Source organism: Rhodamnia argentea, chromosome 5 (genome assembly GCF_020921035.1).
Source record: "Rhodamnia argentea isolate NSW1041297 chromosome 5, ASM2092103v1, whole genome shotgun sequence".
In the NCBI taxonomy this organism is placed as follows: Eukaryota; Viridiplantae; Streptophyta; class Magnoliopsida; order Myrtales; family Myrtaceae; genus Rhodamnia; species Rhodamnia argentea.
Window position 1 is genome coordinate 16,351,744 of NC_063154.1, and position 22,199 is coordinate 16,373,942.

Here is a 22,199-nt window from a genome sequence, read left to right on the forward strand (position 1 = left end):
TGGAAGAAAATGGGTTCAACAAAACCACTGCCAATCACTGCGTGTTCGTCAAGAAATTTACCGACGGTAATATCCTTATTCTCCTACTTTATGTTGATGACATGCTCACTTGTTGGTCGAATAAAAGCAAGATCAACAGCCTAAAGAAAGAGCTGAGCAAGGCCTTTGCAATGAAGGAGTTGGGACCCGCGAAACAAATTCTTGGCATGGAAATATTTCAAGACAGGCAGAATCGTAAACTTTGGTTATCTCAAGGACGGTATGTTAATAAAGTTCTTAAAAGATTCAACATGAATAACTCCAAAGCAATTAATTCTCCACTTGCAAACCACTTCAAGTTAAGTGTATAACAATGCCCAAAAGGTGAGATGGAAAAGAAGGAAATGGAAAAGGTTCCTTATGCATCGACGGTTGGCGGTTTAATGTACGTGATGGTATGCACGAGGCCCGATACCGCTTATGCGGTTGGTGTAGTAAGCGGGTTCCTATGCAATCTTGGTAAGAAACATTGGGCAATTGTCAAATGTATACTCGGGTATCTCAAAGGCACTTTTAATAGCTGTATATGTTTTGGTAATGGTAAAACCGTGCTAAAAGGTTTTTTAGATGCAGACATGGCTGGGGATTTGGATTCAAGAAAGTCTATGTCGGGATATCTAATGACTTTTGCAGGGGGAGCAATTTCTAGGCAATCTCGATCGCAAAAATGTGTTGCGCTTTTTACCGCTGAAGCGGAATATATTTCTATAATCGAAGCATGTAAAGAGCTCTTGTGGATGAAGAAATTTCTGCAAGAAGTGGGCCACAATCAAGAGAAGTACATTTTGTATTCGGATAGTCAAAGCGCAATTCACCTCAGCAAAAATGCGGCTTTTCACTCCGGATCCAAACGCATCAACGTCGGATATCATTGGATACGTGATGTGTTGGAAGAAAAAGCCCTACTATTGAAGAAAGTACACACTGATGACAACGGCTCAGACATGATGACAAAAACTCTATCTATAGTGAAGATGCAAGTTTGTCGAACTTTCGCAGGTTTGACGTCCTCTTCTAATTGCTCGTGAGGGGGAGATTTGTTGAGTCCCTCACAATTAGAGAGGATAATGTAAAATATATGTAGTAGATGACGTAAAAGAAAAGGAAAAAAAAAAGAGGAGAAAAAAATCAGGGCATATCGGGAGGAAAATCAAAGCAATCTCCCAAGTCGTACAAAATCAAGAGATATCGAAAGATGATCGGATGTGATCTTCCAAGTGATATGAATTCAGGGAAACTTGGGAGATAAAATGATCTTCCAAAATCTTACGGAATCGGAAGATTATTAAAGCGATCTTCCAGATTGTGTAATTGAGATTGCATCTACTTCTATAAATAGGAGTCGTTATCAATAGAGAATATTGCGGCAAGAAGTTCAGAGTGTAACGGAAGAAACAATTCTTACTCTTTCAAAAGAGTTTTTCTTTGAGCGAATTATCTAATTTGTGAGAGATCCGGATCCACAAATTAAAGTGAGAGATCCACCTTCGGGTAAAGTTGTAATCCCATTATTTGCTATAGTGGAAGCTTGGGTTTGGAGTGGACTACCTACCGTCCCGTGGTTTTTCCCTTCACATTGGAGGGGATTCCACGTTAAAATTCTAGTGTTCTTTATTCTTTATTTTTAGAACTTTCTATCGATACTTTTATCCTATTTAATTCTCATAAAAGCAGTAGTAGGAAAATTATCCGGGGCTTTCTCTCGCAAATATAATTTTTTTCCCTATAAGTATGTGTTAGATGGTCTTGGGCCTCTCTCATCCCAAAAGCTAGCTTAAAGGACAAGGCTTTCCCTCACACTTATAAGTCGACCATCAGCCCCTTCCACAACCAATGTGGGATAACCCCAACAATCTCCCCCTCACACATCCCCCTTCCATAACCGATGTGGAATAACCCCAACAATCTCCCCCTCACACATCGGGCCCCGGGTCGAAGGCAACGACAACCCGTATCTCTCCATATGACTATTGGGTCCAGATTTATTGGTAACCCGTGCTCTGATACCGGTATTGGGTGAGCTTGGGCCTCTTTTATCCTAAAAGCTAGCTCAAAGGACAAGACTTTCCCTCACACTTATAAGCCAACCGCCATCCCCTTCCACAACCGATGTGAGATAACCTCAACACAAATAATGTATGAATAACTTTTCAATATGTGATTACTTATATGATATAACAAATTCATACTACAACCAAAGTCAAAGGACAAGGCTTTCCCTCACATTTATAAGCCGACCACTATCCCCTTCCACAATCGATGTGAGATAACCCCAACACAAACAATGTATGAATAACTTTTCAATATGTGATTACTTATATAATATAACAAATTCATACTACAACCAAAGTAAAAGGGCAAGGGAGTAGGCACATGAAACTCACTTTGATACAAACTAGGTAAATCCCAAGAAAGTAAAAAAAATTAAGATGGCTTGTGCGCCTCTCATGTCCTAAATCAGTAAAAAAATTTTAAAAAACACTTAAATTGATAATTTCTTTTTTATCATTCTTTTGAAAAAAGGCCAATTCACGGTAGGGCTTCACTCAGACCAATTTGGTCCACATCAATCCAATGAAGGGTACTCTGAACAACTTATATCGAGTAATCACAAAGTGCAATCCCACTAAATATCTTTACGAGTCTACGCCATTCCTTACTAAAAAAGAAAGACTAAATCAAACAACTGGACATGGGCATTGGAGGGCTCGGAGACGAACAGGACTACACGTCAAATAGATGAAGTATTCGTAAGGTGGTATTGTCTTATTACTTTTTTTTTTTTTAACTAACTAATAGGATTATCAGATTAGCAGCCTCTAAAAAAAACGAATATATTCACTAGAAGTTTTAAAACTTGTCAAATTGGTACAATGAAATTCTTTAGTTAACACCATCAATTTTTCTAATGGAAAATACTGATGTGATATCATTTAAATTATTTTTTTAATTATTATTTAAATCAAATTAAAGAAACTAAAAAAGGAAAAAAAATTAAATTTAAAAAACTAAAATAGAAAGGGAAAAAAAAGAGGAGGGCAGGCAAGGCAAGGCAGAGCCTCGCCAGTAAGGCGTGGCCGCCGCCCATCGTCGGAGGGGCTGGCAGAGGTCGCCGGCCTTGGGCGAGGGCGGCCTGCCCTTGCCAGCCCCGGGTGAGCCAGCGAGGCTAACGCAGATCTGGGCGACGCGTTTCAATCCAGATCTGGAAGTGGTCTAAGAGGTAGAGCTGGCTGTGGTGTTGAGGAAGCCGAAGAAGGAACGGAACGTCGCAGGCTGAAACGCCTCGCCACCAAAGCCAAATCCACCTCTGCTCCCAATGTCACTGGAAATGCCCAGACGAGAGAAGCATCCGGTGCAGTTTTGAAGCTGTGAGACTCAGTCTAGAAAAATGCGCAGGGTCAGCAAACGTGATTGGACTAATCACAGAATTAGTCCAACTCAAGTTTGGCCTTTGACGCACAACACAGGTTTTAAATCTGCGACGTTCTTTCTTCGGCTTCCTCAACACCACAGCCACCTCTGCTTCTCAGACCACTTCCAGATCTGGGTGGAAACGCGTCGCCCAGATCTGGGCGAGCCGCGCTGGCACGAGGACGGCGAGGCCTCGCCCGGGGCTGGCAAGCGGCGGCCACTCTCGCCCAGGGCCGGCGACCTCTGCCGGCACCTCCGGCGATGGGCAGCGGCAGCGGCCACCGCGCCTCACCGGCGGGGCTCTGCCTTGCCCTGCTCCTCTCCTCTCTTTTATCAACAGAAGGATTCGATTGCACGTATTTGATAAATTTTAAGATTTAATTATATATTTTGTAAATTTGAGAATTTAATTATATATTCGTGATAAATTTTACAGTTTTTAGTGAACATATCTTAAAAAATAAATAAGCATTTCTCTAATAAGGGAGTGTGCTTATACAGAGGAAACCCGATGACGAACCCCTCCCATTTCGGAACCCCTATATTCCTCTTCAGTCTTCCCTCGAGCCAAAGCCCCTCTCGCTTTTGGCAAATTCCGGTCTCTCCCAAAATCGTCCTCTTAGCTCACTTGCATCATCGCTATCACCTCCAAACCTTTTGTCCTCGCAACTAGTGCTGATTCCCGTGTCGTCACCTAGTCCATGTGTTGATGTATCTTAAGAGGAAGCAGCACGATCTGCCATCGGCCATCCCAAAAGCTCACGAAAAGGTGGATCGGAGACATGGAAAGCGGTCGCTTCCTCCTGAAGCATCATTGCAGGAAACGGAGAGGGAGGACGATTTCGCCTTCTACGAGTCCTCCTTCTCCGTGACCGACGTCTCGGCGATGGTCGCGGCTCTGAGCCAGGTCGTTTCCCCCATCGACGATTCCCCGAGCTCGACCGACCACCCGGCAGCGCCGGTACAAGAGGAGCATGGGGACCCTCCTCAGCAAGCTCCGGATCAAGGTCAGATTGTCGCGAAAACCCTAAACTCCAGTTGACCCTCTCTGGGGGTGTGTTTGAAATTGAATCGTTCGTTTTTTTGCTTCTTTCGTGCTATGAGTCCACTATCAAATCTATTTTGAAAGCTGAGTGCAACTATTAAATGATGGTTAGAGGGTTTCTTCGATTGGTTGTCGCGTATATCATTTGTTTTCCTTTGCTAAATCTGGTAATAAAAGGGAAGATCTGCTGTAAATTTGTCGTTTGGTCTCTCTCTCCATGTTGCTTAGGTTATTTAACTTAATTTTTTCCCCGAAGAAGAAAAAGAAGAGGCTAAGCTTGAATGTTCACTCCTAGTTCGGCGAAACTCGATGGGCTGAGAGTGGGAATATAAAGACCCGGATGACCTAAGAATCAACATAGCTGCGCATGATGCGCTTGTCGAATCACTTGGTCAAGTTCATTGTATTATTCTAACTTTCCCCCAAACGCCTCTCTCTCTCTCTGAGATGTTCCATCTTTACCGCTCTTTGTTAATTTACCATAGTTGCCAACTTGCCATGTTTTAGATTTTCTTCTGCACTCTACGTAGCAAAGCAACGAGGGAATGTGTCTTGTTTCGACAGGCGCTCCTTGTTGCCCACGTTTGCAATTTCGATTGTTTCCGTTGAACGTCCAAAGATGTCCTTACCTACCTAGCTATCGTGCTTGGCGCTTGTGGGGGGTGTTCTTGTTGTCTGAAAATTCGGATTACGTGAGTCACTACCTTTCCATTTTGGACAGCACAGGCCTCAACCTATGCCCTATTGGTTCTCTTGTCCCGTTTCCTAATATTTTGCTTCTCCTCCCTCGCCCCCCCCGGTCTTTGAAGAAGAGAAGTCGGTTAGGTGTTGCCGATGGTGTTGCATATGCATTTCCATCGTGTCTAGTTCATTGTTTGAGTGCTCTACATGGATGGCAATTCCTTGCCAACCGTCTTAATCTTTTTGATTGTCCACCATGATGAAAACATGCGCATTGAATTTGGATGCCACAACCAATTCACTTTTACTAGGATATTCCCGCTTTGAAATTTCATTTTTTTCATTTGTCACATCCGCCAAATTACTCAATCGCATAAACTTCCATATGTAAACTGAACGTAGTTAGATGAATGTGTTGAGTGAAAACGATCATAATGATCTTTGCCATGGGAAGTAGATTGGCATGGCTGCGTCAAGATATGAACCCAAGATTTGGGAGTGTTGGTAATTTATTTGCAGTGTAGTTTTGTTGTAAACCGATCTTCCCTGGATTATATCTGCTCATTCGTTTGAGGGATACAGGGAAGATGTCTGGTGAGATGGACCACTTTCAGTTGTATGTAACGCCCCTGTCCAAGAGTAACTGGAGCTGTAACTTCTGCGGGAATCAGTATCATGGAGGCACAACGAGGATCAAGGCCCACTTTTCCGGAATTGCGTGGTTTGGGACGCCTTACTGCAAGTTCGTCCATCCGCAAGTGAGATCAGCAGCCCTTCTGGAGTTGCTGGGTGAAGCAGCTGTGGAATCGAGCAATGGAGGAGGCAGTGTTGAAGAGGATCCGAATCAGCCAGCAACCACACTCACTGCCCCGTCATCATCGGCCTTTCCTCCATTGCCTGAGACGAATTTTCTCAATCGGTCTCCTCCTGCAGCTGTGGCATCAAGCAACGGAGGAGGCAATGTTGAAGAGGGTCCACGTCAGCCGGCGACTGCAATTGCTGAGGGTGAATTCTCACTTTGGCAATGGCCCCCATGCTCAAGCTCATCGGCCTTTCTTCCACTGTTCCCAAGCTCAAGCTCATCAGCCCCTTTGCCCAATCATCCTCTTCCTGCTCAAAACATGAATCCACAGTGGGACATCTCATCCTGGCAGTGGCAACAACCTCCTCAATCTCTTGCTGCTGATTCTGACATACAGCTGCGGTTTTTGAGTTATCCTGACAGTCCCCAAGACCTCGTGCCCAAAACTTTGACTGACATGCCACACCCAGCGAATGCAGAAGAGGAACAACCTGATACAGAGGTTCCACAAGGTAATGTGCATCTATGAATTCACCATATGTTGAAGCTCATGCAGAACATATTGTGAGACCCCTTGATCAACTCACTCGGGATATTGTCCACTTTGGCACGTCCCATACCAGGCTTTACGGTTTTGTCCTTTGGCATACATCTAGGCACTTTCCTAAGAGGAAATGAATTTTTCGTTTTTCGACTTATATGTAAGCATTTTGCCAGGAGGAAATGAAGGCAGGATGGACATTACTAACAGCATTTTCGATGAATGGGTGAAGCTCAATCACTCTCCCGATGGTGGCATTGGATGGCGTACTAATGGTAAGATCCATGTATCAAATAGAGTAATTGGTAAGGGAAGTAATGGGACCATTGTCCTCCAGGGCTACTACGAAGGTCGATGTGTTGCAGTGAAACGCCTTGTCTGGGATCATCATGATGTTGCCTTCAACGAGATTAAGCATTTGATATTATCCGACCGCCATCCAAATATCGTTCGGTACTATGGAGTGGAGTGCAACAATGATTTCGTGTATCTTGCTCTAGAGCGCTGCACTTGCAGCTTAGATGATTTAATTCAAGCACAAACAGATTCTTCAATTAACTCTGTCCACCCTGATGCTCCAGCATCAATGATCGATTATAACTATAAATTGGGTTCCGTTAGGGATGCGATGCAGGATATTGAGTTGTGGAGGGCAGATGGACATCCCTCACCTTTGTTGCGGAAAATGATGAGGTAATCTCTATGTTTTCACGTGAAAAAAGGTTTGAATTGAGAGATAAGTGATGAATCTTGCTTGTTGAGGCCCTCCTAAAATCAACTGTTACATTTTTGTATTTTCGTTGGGCTTTCTGACATATGTTTTACATGACTCAGAAGCATCCTCCAGCGATCACTACCTTCATAAACCCTTCTTTGCTGGCTTAATTGGTGTTAGGTGCTAGTTGAAGGACTAAGGGTCTGTATGGTAATACTCACTGAAAAGTTTTTCTGTTTCGAAAGTGTTTCCGGAATACTTTCGGAACAAAAATGCGTATGGTTGAAAAATGTTTCACTTTTGAAAAAAGACACTTTTGAAGCCAAAAAAAGAAACAACAAATACTTGTTTGTGGGTTTGGAAGATTTTTCAGAAACAACTCAAGGGCGAGCTCATGCAAGCCACCATTGCCCAATATTATCGATGAGAAGTTGAAACAATGGTCGCCAGCCCCACAGGCCGTCGCTGCCATTGCCTGTCGGCCGCTGTCGGCCGCTGGTTGCAGATGGCTCGCCACCTGTCGATCACCGCCGCAGCGGCCGCCATCGCCACCCGCAGGTTGCATATCCTTACTTTTGGTGAAAAAAGTATTTTTTTTTATACTTGCCAAACACGTTTCTGTTCCCGAAAATCGTAGCCGGGAATAGAAACACAAAAAAATATTTCTGTTCCAAATATATTCCCGGGAACGTAAACGTTACCATACGGATCCTAAATAGCTCTCCTGCAAAACCTTCCTAATGATGCATGATTCAAGGAATTATTAGGACACTACCTCAACTCGGGTTAGGCCAATGCAATCTACATCTTGGGGTTAGTTTTGAACCTTGCAGCTTCCTTTCTAAAGTCGTAGGTTAAGTTCCGTCTCACTAGCTATACTCTTGGGTTGTGTACGGTAACGTTTTTGTTTCCGGGAACATATTTGAAACAAATACACAAAATGTTATTTTATCACCGGCTACGATTTTCGAGAATAGAAACGCGTTTGGCAAGTACAAAAAACAAATACTTTTTTACCAAAAAGAATTATCTGCAACCGGTAGCCGCCGGCAAGCGGTGGTGGGCGATCGCGAGCGGTGGGGAGCGGCAGCCGCCGGCGGGGGTGGAGGCCAATGGGGGTGGAGCCCGGCAATAGCGGGCGACGGCGGACCTGCGGCCGGCGACCTGCGATGGGCGGCGGGCACTGCTTCAATTCCTCGCCAACGATGATGAGCCATGGTGGTTTGCACAAGCTTGTCCTCGAGTTGTTTCTAAAAAGTGTTCCAAAATCTAGAAACAAGATTTTTTTGTTTTTCATTTTTGCTCCAAAAGTGTTTTTGTTTCAAAAAAATGTTCTCGGAACAAATTTTTACCATACGGATTTCTATTCCCACTTTGGGAGCAGAAACACTTTTTCCGGAGTGTTAATATACGGATCCATAGTTTCCTTCCTATGGAAATCAATTAGGTATTATTCCCCATTTTGGTAAAATCAGTATGCCGTCTCTCTTTGTGATTCGCAAATCCTACAGAATTCTTATGCGCTCATATCAGCAAATACTGATGCGATTGATTATTTACTACTTGGTTCCAGATACATTAGTGGTGTAAGTCATAATGTCTTCTCTTTATCATGATTCAGGGATGTGGTATCAGGACTCGCTCATTTGCATGTCTTGGGAATAATCCATCGGGATTTAAAGCCTCAAAATATCTTGATTTCTAAGAATCAATCATTGGTTGCTCATCTATCTGATATGGGCATTAGCAGATGCCTTCCTGAAGATAAATCTTCCTTGGGATATCATGCCACCGGTAAGTGCTCATGACACCTTTATGTAGACCTTTGATCTTCTTTCCTCAAGATTGATGCGTGCGTAATGTGAATCTATATGGTGGTTATCATCTTCTGATTCCTGACTAGATTGATCATTTTACTTGTTAGAGCAATTTATTCTTTTAAGGAATACGTTATGATGGAAGTCTGCATAGATTTATATATTGCTTTATACATTGTTGTAAAGTTTGTGGAGATTTAACAGTTGTTGCCACTGTTCCCTTCATTGATTGGATCCTATCCATCTATATGTGGTCCAAATGGCGATGGCTCTTTTGTTCATTTCTGATGTGTGTCTTGCAGGTTGTGGAAGCTCAGGATGGCGAGCACCTGAACAACTTCTTCATGGTGGGCGCCAAACACGTGCAATGGATTTGTTTAGTTTAGGTTGTGTCTTGTTCTTTTGCATCACTTGTGGAAGACATCCATTTGGTGAACCTTTAGAACGTGACTACAACATCGTGAACAACAGAATGAACCTCTCCTCAGTGGAATTCATACCAGAAGCTGTGGATCTGTTTTCACGTTTACTAGTCCCCAATCCTGAATTGAGGTGAGAGTATTGTCATCTTTAATTTACATTACTACCATTTTCATTCTGCTGTTTTATAGATTTTGTAACCATTGTTAGTTGACTGATTTCCATTATCATGAATCTCTTAAATCTCATGAGTGTTAAAGGTGGCCTGAAATTCATCGAACTTGGCATAAGTATCTTGTCCTGCTAGTGAGACTCTACTGATGATAAAAAATGTAGATCATATTCATTTCTTTTGGCAGTTGACAATAGAAGCCAGACAAAAGGTTGAGCATCTGATGGCCTAAATGCCTTTGACAATTGTGATGCACCAATGGAAGACATCAAAGCCTAGTTATTGGGGCTATAAATTTCTTACCCACCTGCCAACATAAAAGTTCTTGTCATTAATAGGGAAATGTTAAGGGGAGGTCTGTTATACATACACCAAAGAGGATTTCGTATGGAGATTTCAGAGTGTTTGGCATATGGAGCTAACTATGATGTAAGAATAATCAATGATTAGGTTGCTAATTTAAGGTGCTTAGAGTAGATAATTCCTAACTTGTTGTCATGGTCAAACAACTGTCTTCATCTTGGAGTTACAAGTCACGAAGTGCATGGAAGTTTTCATACATTAAGGTTGCTCTCTCATTAAGCTAGTGCTATGTGGTTTGCGTAATTGATTTCTTTGAGCATGTTGGGCTATAGTTCATTTTTGGTATTAGTTTTTCGACAATCAGTAGTAAATTGCTTTTAATTATGGCAGGCCAAAGGCATGGGAGGTGCTTCACCATCCATTTTTTTGGAGTTCAGAGATAAGGCTGTCTTTTCTTCGTGACGTCAGTGATAGAGTAGAATTGGAAGCTAGGGCACCCAATTCAGATCTTCTGGTAGCACTGCAGAGCACTGCGCCAGACGTTTTTCAAGAGAATTGGGCCAGCAAAATAGAGACTGATGTTATGGCCGACCTACGCAGACGGAGGACTTATGATGGTAGGCGGGTCAGAGACTTATTGCGAGCTGTCCGAAATAAGTTTAGCCATCACATGGAAGCTCCAGAAGATGTTAAGGTACTCTCTCGCTCTCTCTCTCTCTCTCTGTAGAGTTGTGACGATATTTGCAGCTGCATGTATACAAGGCTCATATCTATAATTGCTCTGATGATACTGGTAGGAGATCCTCGGACCGGTTCCCGATGGTTTGGATGCTTACTTCGCTGTACGATTCCCGAGACTCTTGATTGAGTCGTACAAAGTGGTGTCCAATTTCTGCAAAGAAGAGACATGCTTTCAGAAGTACTTTTCAAGTAATGCGCTTTGACCCGTTGGCAATTACCCAGTGAACCCACCTTCAATCCAGCGGTGGTGGACCATGAAATAGAAATTCCTCAAATATTACAAAGACAGTGCAGCCTTAGGACTCTGTTTGAATGGATAATGTATTATTGTCAATATCGAAGTTCAACGACTTTTACAGATTGCTATTGCCTCATACTTTAATTGTATAATATATTGTTCTTGACATTGCAAAAGCTATACATTATATTTCAATTTCATTTCTTTAAACATCGCAATTCATATTTTTAATTTTATTACTTTTTCAGAAATTTAATTTTTAGAGTTCAAAGCAAAACAGAAGGCCTGGGCACATGCTTGAGCCGGCACGACCCGGTGGTCCGCCCCTGTAGACTTTGCTCCTGTTTGGTTTAGTATTGAAAATGAACATTAAGGCTCTAAAGTCTTTTGGTCAAATGCAAATGTTGTTTGGTTACTTTTTTAACTCACCTTGGGGAGATGCAATTGCATCTCAATTGCTCTTAAAAATCCTTTAGCCTAAAGTATCTCGAGGTACTTTGAGCTAAAGGACTTTTGCGAAATGTAACTAAATTTTTTTTTTTTTTAACTTTGTCACCTTTGCTTGTCGCCACCCGGCCACCGCTCGCCGCCCGCCTCCGCCGCCACGGCTCGCCACCTCTCTCTGCCATCCTCCGTCCGATCGCCAAAACTCGCCGCCACCCCCCACCCCCCCAAATCGTTGCCGCCCGCCGTCGCCGCTTTTTTTTTCAAAAAGTAAAAGTACTTTACAATGTTCATTTTTCACCAAACAACATTTACATCAAAGTTGCTTTTCAAATGTATTTTTAAAATACATTTTATCAAACACTACTTGCATTTGAAAAAAGCCTTTTACCTAAAAGTATTTGCATTTTGTCAAAGTCCTTTGGCCAAATGTTGAACCAAACAGGCCCTTTCATCAACAAAAAGTGACTTTCAACAGTAGTTTAGGATGTGTATAGCAATATTTCTGCTTCAAAAATTAATTTATAGACAGAAGTTAATTTTTTTTCCTCTACTCAGAAGCAAAAGTTGATTTCTGATCAGAGAAAATCGTTTATTAACGGGACAAAATTTCCATTTCTAGAACATTATTAACACAAAATCTTCTACAAAAAATTATTGTCGGGGGCTGAAAAATTTCTACTTCACTTTTTAATTTCTTTAAAAAATAATTTTTATCATTAAAAAAATTATTTACTTTTTAAAAATAAAAAAATTTATTTATTTTTTACTCCGGCTTCTGGAGACGGCGGTGGACGGCAACGGCAGCGGTGGTTGGCGGTGGTGGCCAACGGTTGACAGCGGCGACCAACGGTGGTCAAGGCGACGGTGCAGCGATCGGCGGTGGTCGTGGCGATCGACTAGGGGCGACTGTGAGCGGGAGTCGGTGACACCGGGCGAAGGTCGACGATGACGATGGTGGGTGATGGTGGGTGGCGACCGGTGGTGGACAGCAATTGGCGGCGATCGGCGGTTGGTGACGAGCGGCGATGCGGCAGTAGGCGGCGTGGGGCGACGATCGGCGGTGGGTGGTAGGAGGCGGTGGTTAGAGACGACGGGGGAGGCATGGTTGAGAAAGAGAGGCGCTGTGAATGAAAAGAAGCTGAAGTAAAAGAGATATTGATGTTAAGAGATTTTTAGTTCTGAAATAGAAGTAACTTTTTCAACTTCTAAAATTAAATAAAAAAAATTAAAAAGAATAAATTTTCTTCAAAAGTAAAAATGTAATGTTGCGTAACCGAACGGGTTTATACTCCACAAGCATTTCTAGAGTAGAAATTCATTTCCAGAAGTGTTTCCATGCGTGCCCTTAGCAACTTATCTTCTAACTAGTAATTTTTCATTTGGAAATCTTATCTAGAGATAAATATCTAGGCTATAAATCTCAACGACCTAGTTAAGTCTCTCTGTTATGAAATAAATGTCAATCCACTGGTAAGAGGTAGTTAACTATGAAATAAACGTTACTCTGTTACGAAGTAATTAACCGCACAACTAATTTATTTTCTAATTTCTAACATATCACCAGTATTAACTTTCTCATATATTTGATCCTTTTTCTCGTTGGAGCCAATGCTTTTGGGTACTAAAAGAATGGATCAATAAGTAATTAGCATATTAAAAGATAACAATCACGTATTTCAAAACCTGAAAAAGAAAAAAAAATGGAAAGAAAACGTATTAACAGTTCTAAACATCATATAAAGTGGACAAAAATTTAGTTTTTCCAATCATGTCGCTCTGCTTTCACAACTTTTCTAAACTTCATGCTTTTTTCTAATTAAGTCCATGTACTGTTAGTTTGTCCAATCATGTCATTCTGCTTTCACAACTTCTCTAATCAATTCTATCCGACACAAAATCAAGCCAAATTTAGCCAAAGTGGCCTCGAGCTACACCCAAATACAATGTGGATAAAATATACTACGGCGCACGTTAATGTGTGTATGAAAACTTTAGTCGATATAGACAAATATCGAAGTACAATGAGGATAAATTAGCCAATGTGGATGCTTATGTGGATATTTACGTTAGAAAAAATTTAATCACGTCATTCTCACACTGCGATGTCACTTGATTCTTAAAAAAATATATCGTAAAAGTGTAAGTGTAGAGACGAAAAATACAACTTTTTCCAAAGTAATATTTGGCTCTTGGGTAGACCGTCAATGTTGTTCATCTAAGTGATTTCATACTTCATTTGAATACAACTATAATTGATATGAGAAAAACTGCGAAGTAAAGTCCATGTACCAAATTATTGCGTTTCAACAAATATTGCTTTCCCGTTAAAAAAAAAAATTGCTAAAAAAACACGAAAGTGATGGTTGTGAAAAATCACAATGGTATGACAGAGATTACAAGCACTTAGGCTCCGTTTATTTAGCAAAAAATATATCGTTTCTGAAAAATATTTTTCAAGAAGTAGTTTTCTTAGAAAATAACGATATTTTTTTGGTGTTTGGTTGAACTGTAAAAATGATGAGCAAAAATATTTTCCACCATTTAGTATGGAAAATTATTTTTCGCCGTACATAGCTTTTAATAATTTTTTGAATTTTTTTTCATTTTTCTTTTTATATTTTAAATTTTTTATTTTTCCAATTATTATTTTTTTTTGTTATTATTTTAAATTTTTTGGCTTCCACCTTTCTTCTTCGTCTGGCCATCGCACTGTCATCTCCCTCTTCCATTCATCTTCTTCTTCAGCTTCGGCACGCAGAGAGGAGAGCTTTCGTATGGCCGCTACCTCGAGGAGTTCTGGGCTCGCAACAATCGGCAAGCGAGTCAGATGTGGAGCCCGGCCACAGCTACGGCCGCGACGACGGCGGCGGCCGACGATCTGCCGCAGGAGAGCTCGAGGCTCGGCCGGTCCCGGCGATCTCGGGTTCGCCCGAGGCCGGCCAGATCTAGAAGCCATGCCTTCGCATCTGGCCATACGCTGTTTGAAGAAAGCATGAAGCAGAGGGAGCGGAAGCCATGCTTTCTTCCCGAGTATGATCCATTCAATCCAGATCTGAGGCCCTGCTGATGATCGAGCGCAATTCATGGCCGTCGGGATCTCGAGCTCGCCGTCAAGGCTCGCGGCCATGGACAAGCTGCGGTCGCCAGATCCGTGGACGATCTCCTCCAGATTTGGTCTTGTCCATGGCCGCAAGCCGCCGTGACGGGTGGCTCGGTCATGGACAGGGCCGCAAGGGACGATAGAAGGTGAGCGATGCCGGAGGAAAACGGAGCCGACCAGAGGGCCCGCGGAGGAAGGAAGAAGGAGAAAGAAAAAGAAAAAAGGAAAAAAATAAAATTATCGGAATTTTAAAATGATAAATATAAAATGAAAAGAAAGTAAAAGAATAATTAAAAAGAAATGAAATGTGAAAGATAAGAGGAAATAAAGATGAGGCAAATATTTTTCTCTTATAAAAAAAGAAAAATATATTTTTTTAAATTTTTGAAGGAATTTTTTCTACAAGGGGGATATGGTTTTTTGGACTAGCTTATTTTTTGCAAATCAAACGTTGAAAAAATTGAAAAATATTTTCGGAAAAGAGCCTTAGAAAATGAGTGACAACGTCTCACCAATATATCATGTGTTCATATGTTATATGACAATGCTTCTCTAAGAATTTTGTGACTTCAAATAATAGGAAATATAAGACCCAAGAAACAGAAAAAAAAAATATTAGGAAATAAAACAGGCTGGGCCAGATTAGGCAAGAAATGGGCCAAACGTAAGTCTTGTGAGCCTGCGGTCACTTTTGTTGGTTATATTTGATATGTCGAGTCGGTTGACAATGAAAATGAACAATCGGAGAGATGCTGTGCGTACTACGACTGACCGAAAAAATTAATTAACTAGGTGTTGTGGCAGACTCTTCTTGGGTACTGAATTTATACGACTTTTGCAGGGCCCGGCCCCTTGCAAATCTACCCCCAACCGAAGCGCAAGCGCGTGCTCTTCTCCAACGAGAAGTTTTTCCTTCGCGCAACATCCGTTTTTCATCCATCTCCGCCACGCGTTCCACCACCTGGGTCTCCTCCGGCAGCCCACCTTGGACGAAATTTAAATTTTCGGTAATGGAGACCACGCCAGCACGACCACATCGGTCTGAGGATCAGCGAAAACGGCCAGAATCAAGCATGATTCCGTCGGATGCAAACCCTAACCCTAGGAACTTCTGCTGCACAATTCATCTCCGACAATCACCCAAATGCCGGGCTGACCTTGCCCATAGCAATGTGACCGTATTGGTCCAAAGTCGGGTTGTGGGTCCCCGGAATTTGGTTGGAATCGGCAAAATGCACACCCCCCTTGGGGGGCCAGAAAAGCCCGGTTTTGCAAATCACCCCAAAACCCCACGAAAATCATCAAGATAGAGATATTAACATTCTCTGATACCAACTTTTAGAAATGCTAAATACAAAATATCCCGATTACACATGGATGAACAAAATTCACGTGTAATCAAGATCGAACGCAGAAACGTAAGGATTATGTACTAACCTCTAGCCATTGATGAAGTTGATTGCCTAACTGGAATTCACAGAGCCTCGAAACCTTGAATATCAATGAATGGGTGTCTCTTTTTTCTTTTTCTTTTTTTTTTTGGTCGGGAAAAAACTGGCATTACTAATAAATAGAATTTCGTACGTAAAAGCCTAAACGAGAGGCATCAACACCTAATAAATCCCGGAAGGGTTGAGGTGGGGAAGAGCGCCAGTGGATTGGAATACCAAACAAACGGTGCGTCTCTGCGGCCCAATCAGCAACTTGGTTCGCCGTTCTCTTGTAATGGGCTACAGATAAGTGATGGAGACGGGCTAAAATTTGTTGGGCCCGACTAATGAGAGCTTCGCTTCCCACGGTGGCTTCCATCTCTCCATTGACCGCACGAACTAGATCTAGGGAGTTAGACTCCACTGTTACACAAATCCGCTTTTTGCGGATCTCTTCCTTATCTTCTAGCATCTTCAACCCTTCAACTAGGGCTCGGGCTTCAGCAAGCGACGCCGCACAAGAAGGAATTTTGGTGGAAAAGCCATCAACAAGAGACCCATTGGAGTACCGGAGAACTCATGCAATTGCTCCTTCTAGTTCGGCTTCCCCTACCGAAGCATCGACATTCAACTTCAACTCTGAGGCTTGAGGCGGAACCCAACAGGTAGGCGTGCATGTCTCTGTCTTTATCAAGTTTCAATCTTTAGGGTTCCATCAAATGTAGCTTTCAAGTAGAGCTTCCACTTCATCAATTAAAGTAACTACGGGAGGAAATTCTCTCCGAAATGCTAAGTTATTTCTTGACTTCCGGATACCTCAGAGGGTGACTACGATCAACTCCATTGTAACAAGGCAGCGGGGTTCTTCTAAAATATCTTGGATCCAAGCATCCATACGGCGTGTCCGAGAGAATCGGCGCCATGATTTAAGGCTTCTCCGGATACGTTTCGTGACATCTTGAATTCCGACCCACTTTCGAAGCTTTGATGTATTTCGGTCGAATCTCACTCGGAATTGATCTCTCTCGAGCAGACCAACCAAATGGAAATGGCTAGCTAGGAAAATCAAGTACGTGGACCTAAGAACTTGATCCTGGATCGACTCTTTGGCCATGAAAATTGTCGAGGGAATATTTTAGACCAATAAAAGCCTATCCTAGAATGATTAAGGAACGATTTGAGTAATACCCTACGCATGGATCACGAGTGATTCCATTTGATCTCATGTGGGTTTCGAACATCTCTAAATTATTTTCTAACGATCGTGTCCATCGGGACTAATGATCGACTCTCGCAATTACGTGACAACCAAGGTCGCCAAGGCTCAAGTAATTCTTAAACGTGATATTAATCACGGATCAATACGCGTAACTCCTAAAAGTCGCCCGTTAGTTTGAGATACGCTGAAATTTCAATTAATTGAGATTGATCGCAAATCGGACTTCGGAATTTGATGCCAGACCTTCAGGGGTTGCAATAATTAAATTTTGGACGTTTCCTCATCCAGTGTACGGTACTTCGCGGTTCGCCCCAAAGGGTTTAGGAAAATAAAATTTGGACTGTAAATAGGAAAATACCCATTTACCTTTAGAGAATATCCAATTTTTCACTTTGGCCGAAGGGCATTTTGGTCAAATCACCCCCCTTGGCCGAAATTTGACTTGTCTTGGATGAGGGAAATTTCCTTTTTACTCTTCTTGACTTTTAGACTAAAATATCTATCCTTGAATTATCCTACCCTTTTATTAATAAAATTTTTAGTCTTCTTGCTCAAAAATTTCAAGAACCCTTTCTCTCTCTAACTCACTCCCTCTCTTGGCCGAACTCACCCTTGCTCACTCTCTCTTTCACCGAAAATTTTTCAAGCTTCCGCCGGTGTCGTCTTGAACCACCGGAGCCCGACTTCCACCGTGAACCGCCTTGAACTGTCGAAATAACGTGGGTTGAAGCCAATCAAAGGGGAGTCGCCGGAGCTGCCGGTTGGAATCAAAATTTCTCGCGACTTTCTCATCGAAAAACTTGCTAGATTTGTGGTAAGTTGGTTCCTAACCTTAGATTATGTATCTAGGTTGCTAATGGACATTAGATTGAGAAGATTTGGTGAAAAATTGGTTGGTTTTGTGCTAGTTCATGGAGTTGGCCGAAAATGAGAGGGAGAGGAGAGAGAAAAAGACGTGTTCTTACATGAATAGTGATTATGCATGATTGCTAATGGATAGCTAGGATTTAATCTTGCCTTTCATGCTTTAATCCGACGGCTTATCTTGAAGCTTGCTTAGGAAGATTGATCTGACGGTCGAGATTAATTCCTGCTTAGTATAGATTAATCGAGTGGTGGAGATTGATCGCACATGAAGATATTTTAATCGGACGGCCCGGATTAATCGCCACGTTACTATAGTTTATTTCTATAGTACGTATTAAATGTACGTTAATGGAATTTCGATCGGATGGTAGTTATTAATTGCTATGTTAGCATTATTAAGATCGTGTGGTGTAGATTAATTTTTGTAGTGATAAAAATTAATCGTGCGGCCCTATTGGCCGACGGCTTGAGCGTGATTTAATCGGGTGGTCCCGATTTATTATTTATTCAACATGAGTGAATCACGTGGTTCTGATCAAGTAATTGCCTAGTACAATTTAATCGAGCGGTCTCGATTGGGCAATTAAGGGAAATTGGAAAGATCGTCTGGTCCCGATCTTTTGTTGGAGAAAAATAGAGAAGCTCGCATGATTCCGATCTGTCGTCGGAGGAAATTGGTGAGACCGGGTGGTCTCGATCTGCTAATCAGGAAAATTTAGCAAGATCACGTGGCGAAGATTGATCGATCGGAAGGATTTAAGTAATCGTGTGGTATCGGACGAACGATCGAGGAATTGTTGTTGTTATATGGTCTTCATGTGCAATAATTGAGAGGAAATGTAGTATTTTATCCTGAGGCGTAATGACGCGAGGTTCGTGATTGTAAGACCATATTTTGCCCGAGGCGTTATGACGCGGGCCCCGTTATTATTATTTTACCCCGAGGCATTAAACGTAGGGTTGCGCTTATTATTTTATCCCGATATGTTAAACATGGGATATTAACCTGATGTATGGTAATGTAAGAAAGATTAGAGTATCTGAAAGTCGCACTTTGAATACAATGAGGAACTTAAATAAAAGACAGGACTTGAAAAGTACATGTCACATGATCGAAACAAAAAGAAAAATCATAATGACATGATAAAAGAGTGTATTTGGGTCGTTCGTTCCTTTTTTATAATCCAAGGCATGGACCATAAGGTCCGAGATAAGCTCGTCGAACGTCGTGCAAGTCCCATGAACCGGTTAAGCATAGACTTTTGGCCTACACAAGTGATCCTAATTCAAAGTGTGACACTAATTCAAGCTCATCCGATAGAAATTGACACAATTAGACTACACAATCAACATACCCAGGACTCACGGGCGACAATTCAAGCGATGGATCGTCGGATCAATCTTGTTTCTGCTTATGCAAGACGAATTTCAGTTTCAAATATCCATTTTCAAAATACCTTATCGCGGCCAATCGAACGACAATTGGCAAGCAAGCAGAAGAGTTAGAAGCTTCACTTGCCTCGGGATCGAAAACAGCGAAAACGAAGCCGATCCATGGATGGACGAAGCTCGAATCCTCCTTTCTAGGTTGCGTGGCCGAGAGCTAGAGAGGGCGAGCCGCGAACTTCTAAGGGATTTAAAGGCGAGGGAAAGCAAGAGTTGAGGTTGAGGAAGTGAGCTTGAAGAGTGGAAATCGCCGTCGTCGCCTTCGAGGAGCTCGAACGAGGCGAGAGAGAGACGAGCACGGCGTGGGTCTCTCGGGTGAGGGGCGGATTCATGAGGGAGGGGGGAGGGGTATCGTACGAAGAGGGCGAGGGGATAGTGAGGGTAGAGAGAGAGAGGGGGAGGGTTTATATAGGGGGTTTAATGGGTTCGGTCATGTGGTCCAATTTGCATTCCAATCACTCTCAATTTCGAAACAAACTCTCATTTCGTTGTTCATAACTCATTATATCACATGACATAACATCAAATCTCAAAATCGCACTTCATTTAACTTCAAATAACTCCTCTTTACCATATAATTGTCATTACAACACTTGATTTACTCACTAATTAACCAGGAAGAAAATTCAGGCTTTCACATGATCTTTGTCCGATGGTCATCACGTGATTTTTAGTCATAGAAAAAATATATGCACACTAAAGGTAAAATAAATACCAAAGAATAATTTAGAAATCATCAAATTATTTTATGAGATGTTTCTTCAACATTTAAAACTTACCCGTCGAAACCGATTTCCTAATTTTTGGAATTTAGAACCTACTTTGCATACCTTGAAATCTCGAACCGGACCGGTGAGGGTTCTAGAACCATGCTCACCCCGAGCCACACATAGAGGGCTGGCCTCCCCCTTGTTTTTTTTTTTAAAGAGTTTTTTTAAAGGAAACAAATGAAAAAATTCAAAAAAAAAAAGGGTGAAAATGCCCGTAATCGGCCGGTGAGATCAGGCCTTTTTAAACTAACGTGGCCATTTCAAGCCCTTTATTTGAGACCACATCCACTTTAAGATTTGATAAAATAATGGCACTTTACGCTCTTATTTACAACAAATTCCACTTCATGACCTTATTTGAGAAAATGAGAATACTTCTAACCCTTATTTGGAATTTTCCCACTAGAGTTTGACTTTGAAATTAGAAGAGGACTAAGAAATGGTCTAACAAAGATTAGTAGATAGTTTACTAGTAATTACATTAAAACAGTGATGGGGCGTGAAGATTTCACTGGTAGCTGTAGCAATAGAAGAGCATTATTATTAGGCAAAGTTATTGTAAGGATATTAGTTGGGAATTAGAGTTACAATAAGTAGTGTCCGCTCATATATTGCGTAGAATTGAGCTGGCAATTTCTAGTTTCATATCGTACTTATGTCGTGTCTTATTCATTTCATGTTAGATTCATGCTAAACACAATTTGTTCACAAATCTTGTTGTGAATTTGAAATTTGACCAAGACTTGATCATCATACACGTTAGAAGATGCAACATTAGACATGTAAAATTTGTTTAGAAGCATCTAAACTTGTCTAAATACATTAAACGTGTCATGCTAATAGATTTAACATAAATTGGTATTATTTACATATATCTAGAGCATATTGAAAAAAGATTATGAAGAGTTAATCTGCATGCAACGCATTTATAATTCGTATACAAAGCGGATTGATTAAGCTTAGCTCGAACGCACTCAATACATGTTTAGAGAGTTGCAGGTCCAATCCTTTCAGATGCACTTTTGGAACACTATAAAGACTAATTATCAGTTGAAAATGAAAATTAATTTGCTGACTTTATGTTGGATAAGAAGAGCTATAGTAGCAGCATTCCTATTTCTTTTATGTTTTACTGGGTTCAGGTGGTCTAGGCTTGTTGTAAATGCGAATTCCCGAAGCGATGACAATTTGGTTTTCTCTGACTTTGAAAGGGACAGATTGTGGTGACAAAAATTTGGTGGGGTTCAAAGGGTCACATTATTACTTCTGTATAACAGGGAATTTTTGAAAATTTGCAATTTTTCGCCGCCTTCGTAATCCGACATGGTCCACCGATCAACTTAGATGAAAGCGTCTGGTGTCGAATCGAACTAATGCATATAACAGTTCCAACATGGATCGCCACAAAATGCCCGAAGCATTGGAGATGGAAGGCCGGTATCACAATCGTCATCTTCATTCACCAACTGAAGTTTCATATCCACAATTTCGTCCAACTCTATGGTTGGAACAAGTACAATACGGAATATGAAGTACAATACCCGCTCGAAGAACATGAAAATTTTCCTAAGGCATGATCCTGCAAAGCTACTTTGCTGGAGAGCTAATGGTGGTGCTCTCCACGTTCCAATGCTCACCAAAAATCATTGTCCTGTACCAAACATAGTGATCATCAGTTTAATAAGGAATTACTGAATGGTCGATTTGTTCCGCCTAGTGATTAAAACAATCGGCTCCTGTGCGCCTTACCTGGCCGCCGTCGTACACCAAGGGCTGCGGATCGAAAGATCGATACGAGCTGTATCTCGGTAGGTGGTTGCCAAGCGCCTGAAATTGAGGGAGTGATTCCACGGTTTCTTGGAATGATGACTGACGTCGCACCAAAGATTTCATGTTAGAAAACTCTCGAACTACACCGAGATTTTCGGTAAACATTATTTCGGTCGAAACCGGTGAGACTAGTGAAGCAAAATCCAGTAAACAGGTTCGGTCTTT

General features: G+C 41.7%; 1 protein-coding gene across 1 annotated transcript; it reads left to right on the top strand.

The window, feature by feature from the left end:
• The first annotated feature begins 4,159 nt into the window (after window positions 1–4,159).
• On the top strand, window positions 4,160–10,890 carry LOC115746613 (serine/threonine-protein kinase/endoribonuclease IRE1a-like). Its single transcript, XM_030682445.2, has 7 exons — window positions 4,160–4,457; window positions 5,759–6,490; window positions 6,696–7,212; window positions 8,856–9,028; window positions 9,354–9,603; window positions 10,337–10,640; window positions 10,744–10,890. Exons 1-7 carry the CDS (start codon window positions 4,160–4,162, stop codon window positions 10,888–10,890), a joined length of 2,421 nt encoding a protein of 806 aa, XP_030538305.1.
• The last annotated feature ends 11,309 nt before the right edge of the window (window positions 10,891–22,199 follow it).